The sequence below is a fragment of the Talpa europaea genome, assembly GCF_964194135.1.
Source record: "Talpa europaea genome assembly, chromosome: 2".
NCBI lineage: Eukaryota > Metazoa > Chordata > Mammalia > Eulipotyphla > Talpidae > Talpa > Talpa europaea.
The window spans coordinates 97,733,773-97,742,249 of record NC_140068.1 but is presented as its reverse complement, the minus strand read 5'-3'; the positions used below and the strand labels follow the sequence as shown (position 1 = coordinate 97,742,249).

The 8,477-nt window shown below is 40.1% G+C and overlaps 1 protein-coding gene across 1 annotated transcript; it reads left to right on the top strand.

Annotated features, from left to right (window-relative positions):
• Positions 1-803: 803 nt before the first annotated feature.
• On the top strand, positions 804-6,422 carry LOC311167564 (HLA class II histocompatibility antigen, DQ alpha 2 chain-like; the record flags this gene model as incomplete). The annotated part of the gene is made up of 5 exons (XM_084228664.1): positions 804-885; positions 4,284-4,532; positions 5,305-5,586; positions 5,807-5,980; positions 6,149-6,422. 4 exons carry the CDS (start codon positions 804-806, stop codon positions 5,959-5,961), a joined length of 768 nt encoding a protein of 255 aa, XP_084084790.1. The 3' UTR covers positions 5,962-5,980; positions 6,149-6,422.
• Positions 6,423-8,477: the final 2,055 nt, after the last annotated feature.

Genomic DNA, 8,477 nt, shown 5'->3' with positions numbered 1-8,477 from the left:
AGAGCGGGGAGCAGAACAGGCAGAAGGACCGAAGTACACTGCTGAGGGGAGCAGAGGGCGGCAGGAGAGGTCTGCGCGCCATGTGGGATCCTCCTCCAGTGGCCGGGGAGCAGCTGGGGATCGAACCGGCGCCGCAGAGGCCGCGGGCAGCTTCGCAACCCAGCGCTCAACCGCTGCACCACCGGGGAGGCCCTATACCACAGTCTTAAATCCACTCGTCATTAGGCAGAAACTTAGATCATTTCTATAAATTGGTTATTGTAAATAATACTCCAGTGAACATGGGACTATAGAATTGAGGCTACCAGAGGTTGGGGGGAGGTGAGCCAAGGTGGGAGTCAACCCAGTGGACTATAGTGGAGCATTATATGTGCTTTGGTGGCAGGTGAGATGTGGTAACATACATCTGAAAAGATGTGATCCTATACCTCTAAATCATGATTTAGAGACGGAAAAGGACAAATGTCAGATGATTTTGTAACTGAAGTAAACAAACATTACCTCAATAAAAGATACAATTAAAAAATAAATATTGCAATTTGAAAGAAAAGGAGAAAAATCCTTTCATAGAAAATTTCCTTAGGCTCACACTGAGTGGACCTTCATTCTGGTGGAGATTGTAACAGAGCAAGGGGATTTCCTAATCCCTTCCAGGCCTCCTTTTACAAAGTCTTCAACTAGCAACTGAGGTGTCATCAGAGGAAATTTTTCTGATTGGCCAGAATCATATCAGCCCTGTTTAGATTTCCTTCTCAGCTTGCTTTTTAGCTCAGAAGAGCTGCTAAGAATACATTGGGGACAAGATGATTCTACACAGAATTCTGTTACTGGTGATCCTCACGCTCACCTCCATGGTGAGCTTATCTGGAGGTGAAGACATTGTGGGTGAGTACATGGTTGGATAACAGGAAATGGAAGGTAAAAAAGAGAGAAATTTTCATAGAAATATAGAGACTCCTCTAAGGCTTTCTCAATATTAAGCAGTTATAACGATAATGGTCATTTTTCTTCAGGAAACCAGACTCTCAAACCACTTTCTTTGCTACCTGTGCTGTTACAGAATTCACCAAGGGCATTGTTCTTGTTTTGATATCAATCCAGTGAATATAGCCTGGAGGGAATCAGCATCATTCATTCATAATTGTCTCAAAGAATAAGGACACTTCCGTAAATGAATGTTTTATTAGTATAATTTCATGATCCAAAATTCTCTAAACAACTTTTGAAGTTTTTTGTGTATTTTCCCTGTAATTTATTTTGGGATAAATAGTTCTAATAATTGTGTATGCTAAGTGTATAAACTTAATCTCAGTTACTTCATATGTGTCACCACACAAATAAGTAAAATAAGCATGTAGATATGTTTTCTAAATATACATATAAATATCAATGATTATTTTTATTTTTTAAGTTATTACTATTACCATGGAAGCTTCATCCTTTAACAAAGTAAGAAATGTCTTTATGTGTATTTTAAAGTTAATTTAGAAATTTATGATGAAAACTTGGAAAATTAAATTGTTGGCAGATTATCAGCCCAAATTACCTGTTCTTCCACCTAAAGACATCTGTAAGAGGCAATAGGCAAACATAGATTAATTGTTTGAGTTCCTGGACCCTCTGCCCTCACTTTCCAACTCTCTCTATCCTTTCTTCATGTATTCCTTTAACCGCCTTTCCTTCCAGAATCTGTGTGTGTGTGTGTCTATTTTGTGTTGTTTTACAGACATAAAGAGTGCATTTGTAAAAATCAAGGTAAAGAGTCCAAATTATTCAAAAGGGAAGTGAAATGGAAGTTACTCTGATCTTCAGCCATGGTTACAAAAGCTGCTCCATTTTAATTTGCTTAATTTGTTTGGCAGTTTTATCTGCTTCTGCACATTCTCAAATTTCCTTTCTTCTGTGTCACACCAGCGTGCCCTGATCAGACCCCACTTATCCACTAGGCACAGTACACACAGTGCCTGGGCCTGTGGTGCTTGTAGGACCCCATGAAAGTGTTTTAATTTATGTTAAAATTGGAAGAAAGGAATTTTTAGAAGAAAATGTTTTAATTTTTAATCCATTCTAGATTGTATTTGTCTCAAAATCAATATAGTCATAAATTATAACTTTTTATATTTCTATAGAAGATGGGAGCCACAAAGGCAAAAATGCTAAGAATTCACAAGTCATAATGCATCTCTGGTCACAACTGATTTTTTTTTTTAAAGATTTATTTATTTATGCATAAAAGAATTGGGTGGGGGTGGTGGTGAAAGGATTCACCCAGAGACAGAGTGGGGAGCAGAGTAGGCAAATTTACTGAAATACAATGCTGAGGGGAGCAGCGGACAATACAGGAGCCGTCTGCTGCGCTATGTGTGGGTCAGCTCCCTGGTCGGCTATCAAACTCAGGCAGTTGTAGAGAGAGTGCAGAGACTCCCTAAGCCACCAGGGAGGCCCCATTGTCACAGCTGATGTTTATATGGTTCTCAGTCTTCCCCAAAATCTCTGTGATCCTCAAGAAAGTAATTGAGATTCAATATGTACCTTGAGCATATAGCAAGTTAGGTTTTAGGGATTTAAAGATGGAAAGACATTTTAATTCATTGAGACCTTGAGTCAATTGCCCCCACCACCACCAGAGGGCGCTCAGATTAAGTGGTGGAAATAATATAGGGCACATGAAAGCAAAAGGACTGTTACTGATCAGGACAGCAACTCAGCAGAGGCTGAAACTATATAAATGAACTGGTTCCAGTTAGCCCAGCAGTGTGATGTTCTTCATTAATAATCAGCAGCCCAGGACAAATTCCAGGAGAAAAGAATAATTGTATATAGTCGTGTTTAAAAAAAAGCAGTCATAAAGATTCATTGCAAGGATAAGGTGACTCTGCTGGGATCATATTGGGCAGGAAAGAGGATAAGATGGGTGAGAAATAGACAAACTTGAGGGGAAGGACATTGGGGTGAAGACTTTTGGAGGTCATAATATAATCAAAATCAAAACATGTTAAATTAGGGAACTTAGCCAAAAAATTGGTAATCAACAGAAACTTTAAGAATGAATTGGAGGTATCTGGAAGTCCTAAAAGATATCTTCATTTCAAGCAGGAAAACAGATCCCTGAAAAGACCAAGGAATATGAAATTATAATATAGTTGATTATCAGATGGAGTATTTGGGGAAGAAGGTGGAATGCAAGGCTGTAAATGTTCCCTTTACAGAACTTACATCAGCATACTGTGTTGCTCCTTTAATCACCTGCTTCTACCACTTATCAATCAGCTCCTTGACAACAGAGAACATCTCTTTTGGAATTTTACTCCTATCCTCCTGTAATGTCTGACACCTGTTAATGCTCAATAATGAGGAAGAAAAGAAAGGAAATTATAAAGGTTCATATGTGTTGTGATGGGATTGTTAAACTAGTTTCATTTGAGTGGAGTCACACTGTGCTGGCTACCATTCTGCTTTGGCATGTTCATATTTGAGGAAAAGGGCTATAGCCGACCTTGAGTCCTCAATGAATGAAAGTGTTGACTCAAAAAAAGGGAAAGGTTTAGTAAACTCCTTCAAGGAAAAAAAAGGAATGATGATGAACAGAAATCCTTAATCTAATAACACTTCCTGTTTTTATTTTATAAGGAATCAGGGGGTTCTCTTTTAAGGATCACAGCTGTTAACAAGCAAAGACCTTTAAAGCATTGTTTAATTTTTATATACTTTGTAATATTAATGCTGTCCTTGTCACATTCCCCCCACAGTTAGAGGAAGTCTTAAAAAAAAATCCTGTGTGTTTTCCTTGTTTCAAAAAAAAGAGAGAAAAAATCCCTGTGGAGAAAATGTTCTGCTCTGAACTAGTCCTATGAGGAGAGGAACCATAATGAATGTGTTATTAACCGATGACAGAATGAAGTGAGAGAGAAAATGTAAATCAGAAGGCAGTAAATTGAATCAAATGGAAAAGCTTAAACCATGATAATTCATTCTTTTCCTCTTTCATACTATCACAATATTTATCATAAGCTTATGATGTCCCAGGCATTAACTAGGCACAAGAAATAGCAACAAAAAACTGTGAAACTCTGCCCTTGTGGAGAATGTGTTATAGTGGAAAGACAGACTATATTCTAACTGGACAACTATCAATGTGAAGGGTGCAGGATACAGATGCTGGGAATTTTATTTAGAGACTGTGCATGCCACAGTCCACAACATTTTAAAGTCAGTTTCTTGTGTCACTTGGTTTAAAACATTTTTTCTCCCTCTGTTTTCCACCCTGTTTTCCTTGCCCTCAGCTGACCATGTTGCCTCCTATGGTGCACTATTCTGTCAGACTTATGGCTCCTCTGGCCAGTACACCTTTGAATTTGATGGAGATGAGGAGTTCTACGTGGACCAGGAGAAGAAGGAGACTGTTTGGCGGCAGCCAGGGTTTAGCAGATTTGGAGGTTTTGACCCACAGGGTGGACTGCAAGAGATAGCTACAGGAAAATATAACTTGGAATTATATAAGAAAAGCCCGGACTATACCCCTGCTACCAATGGTATGTGTCCACCATTCTGCCTGTCATTATGGAATTTATTCCTTCATACTAGGTCTTAGTCCCTTCTTCACTAGGCATACACACTCTTTTGTTTTGTTTTGTTTTAAAGATTTATTTATTTATTTATTTATTTATTTATTTATTTATTTATTTATACAAGCACTGGGTATAGTCAGAAGCGCAGGAGGGTGAGAGAACTCACCAGAGCCAGAGCAGGGAACAGAACAGACAGACCAACGAAATACACTGCTCAGGGGAGCAGCGGGTGCAGCAGGAGAGGTCTGCGGGCCATGTGGGACCCTCGCCAGCGGCCGGGGATCGAACCAGCGCTGCAGAGGCTGCTGGCAGCTTCACAACCCAGCGCTCAACTGCTGCACCACCAGGGGAGGCCCAGCATACACACTCTTTATTCTCTGTAAAACTCCTTCCTTTCTAGAGTTCTCATATCTTCCCATAGTGATTTCTGAATGCTCTTTCTCTCCCATATAAAAAATCACATATTCCCATGTAATGCAAGGATTCTTAATCCCATAACATAATCCTTGAATCCTTCAAAGAAAGGTTTCATAATTACCTTACTAAGCAGATCCACAGAGAGAAGGGCATGAGGATGAAGTATAGGCAGTATAAAATGTTTCCCAAGCAGAAACAAAACATGAACTCTTCCACTCTCAGATGGAAAAATGTAGTTGAGAGGACCCTTCCATGTTGCAGTGTGAAACCTCAGGGCAGAGCTGTTCACAACTCATACCAGTCTGTTTCCTCACCACAGATGTTCCTGTGGTGACTGTGTTCCCCAAGTCTCCTGTGGCACTGGGTCAACCCAACACCCTTATCTGTCATGTAGACAACATCTTCCCTCCTGTGATCAATATCACATGGTTGGTCAATGGACACTCAGTCACAGAAGGTGTGTCTGAGACCAGCTTCCTCACCAAGAGTGATCAAGCCTTCCTCAAAATCAGTTACCTCACCTTCCTTCCTTCTGATGATGATGTTTTTGACTGCAAGGTGGAGCACTGGGGCCTGGAGGAGCCACTGCTGAAACACTGGGGTAAGTATGATTTCAATTCCATTTGGTACCTTATTTTATCAGTCCAGAACATCCTGCTTTTTAGCCCATGAATCTCATGTTCCAAAGCCTTTATTCCACACTTCAAGTATTTTAGATTTCACTCTTCTAAACCTGATGTACCAAGTCTTGTTAAAACTAAAACCTATCCTATAGACATAAATTCTCCCCCTATCTGACTTTCACAACTTTGCTTTCATAGAAACTGAGATTCCAACCCCGATGTCAGAGCTGACAGAGACTGTGGTCTGTGCCCTCGGGTTGACTGTGGGCCTCGTGGGCATCGTGGTGGGAACCATCTTCATCATCCAAGGTCTGCGCTCAAATGGTGCTTCCAGACACCAAGGGCCCTTGTGAGTTGAACCCTAGAAGGCAGGTAAGGATTCACATTTCTCAGAGTGAAGAGTTGGAGACACATTACAAGGGGAAAGAATGTGGGAGGAGGTGGTTGTGGACACAAATGTGTTCAGAGAATTGGAAAAGGACATAATGATGTCACAATATCCCGCTAGAACTCATCCATCTTATGTCTGTCCTGTTGCAGGTTTATTTCCTACCTACAAGAACAGAAGAGTAGATATACTAGATGTCTTACCACTATGTTCATTTCCAATTCATTATATTCCTTCTGTTCTCCAATGTTTTTCCTTTTACCCCTTCTCTGGAATGTAAGGAACTATGTCCCTGCTGACTCAAATACTCTTTGGAATTCTCTCCTGACTGCTTGATTTTTTTTTTCTGTTCTCTATTGTTATCTACCATGGTAATCCCCATAATTTTCCACCTAGTTACCTAATTTCCAGTGACCCTGATCCCAAGAAAGCAATAAATTACCCTTTTACTGAACTTTTTTTCCTGTTGATCATCTCAGGGCAGAGTGGAACCATGGCTACTTATGCGTCTGGTCCATTTAATATTATTTTCCAGATCATGTTTCATGCCTTGTAACACGGGAACAACCAAATATAGACAAACATTTTCACATCTTAACTGAGTTTATATTTCTCTCTTCCTTGTGCTCTTACTTTTGGCTACTGCTACCCACCCACTCAATTCAGGCAACAAGTATGGTATACACATCCTTTCACACTGGCATAGATTTGCAAATACAAAACCAACAAATGTCTGTCTGTACCCATTTTAATATAACTTTTAAAAGTTATGACAGAGAAATAAGCTAAGAGAAAGGAATTTTGAATCTCAAAAATACCAAAAGTCAAATTTTTGGTGTCAAAAGTCAAAATTTGTTCTAAAACTTTAAATTTGTGAGTCATGATTGCTGTAGATGCTTTCTTCTCCCCTGCTTGCTCCTGAGGAGATAAGCATGCTCTAGGCAGGCAAAGAGGTCAATGTGATAGTGTGATGCCAGTTTTGGTGATGGGTGAATGAAACACATACACATATTGAGCTGTGTGAGCCTCTAGTGGGCTCTGAGACCTGGAACACTGATTGCGAAGAACCCACCTGACAGGGGACTGCTGCCAGCAACAAGCAGTAGTTTTTTTTATCTTTCTCAGCATGGCTATATAGGAATTGTGAACAAGGATGTCTGTGTTTATCATAAATGAGAGAAAACAGAATGACCTTGCCTCACCATGTACATGAGCCCAAGCATGCCATGTAGTGAGCCTTTGGGCTTATCCAGACATGCCTCTCCTTGAAGACAGATGCTACACTAAGTTACAGCTGAGGAGACTTCCAAGGACGGCACAGGGCGTCCCCCCCCACCCACCCACTGTGGTTTGCCATCCTGGCACACGCGAGTCTGCTCTTTTCCTTGCCATCCTCAGGTCACCACGTCTCGATCATCCTTATACAACAAGCTGTTAGTCTATACTCCTGAAATTATATGGTTTTGTAAACAAATGACAATTCAAGATTTGATTTTACAAAAGAATTAGTTTATTGAAAGTGGAAGCTGGGGCTTCCCCGGTGACGCAGAGGTTGAGCGCTGGGTTGCGAAGCCACCCGCAGCCTCTGCAGCGCCGGTTCGATCCCTGGCTGCTGGGCGAGGGTCCCACATGGCGCGCAGACCTCTTCTGCGGTGCCCACTGCTCCCTTCAGCAGTGTACTTCATTAGTCTGCCTGTTCTTTTCCCAGCTCTGGCTCTGGTGAATTCTCTCACCCTCCCGTGCTTCTGACTGTACCCGGTGCTTGTATAAATAAATAAATAAATCTTAAAAAAAAAAATAAAAAAAAAAGTGGAAGCCAGTTAACAAAATATTAGAATAAGATAATAATTCCCTTATTTGAGATGGACCAAATACTTTGTTCATACTAATTACTTAGTGTAAGTAATAATGTGAAAGGGACAAGATAGAAACCAGACACAGTTAGAGTCCCTAGACACAAGTGTGGTTTGCCTGACTTCCCAATGAAGCTATACTAGGTAACTACATAGAATTTCCTTTGTCACTATGGTGTGAGAAATAATAGAGTAAATATGGATGCATAATGTCTCTAGACTAATAAGCCTAGGGCAGGCTCACTGAATCCCTGTGCACCCCTTCCTCAGCAATAATAATGCCAAATGTGTAAACTAAAAATTTCAAATCAACAAATGTAGGTCACCTGAAACTGCACAAATATGCTTAAAAGAGCTTTTTTAGCAATTTTGAGTAAATTTCAATAATTCGTGAAGTAAGAATTTAACATTTTTGAGGTGGTGTGCATAGGTTTGCGTGTGTATTATTACAAGAGCTATGTATAATGGCAATATAGGCAGTATCCCAGAAATGTAAAAATTCTAACCTGCTCTTTCTTTATAAAGTACTGAGGAAAGCAAAGTAATGGTAGTTATATTTTACTTCAGAAATTCATTCCTTCATTAGGTTTTTATATAATTTTAAAATAGTAAACATTAAAATGATCTC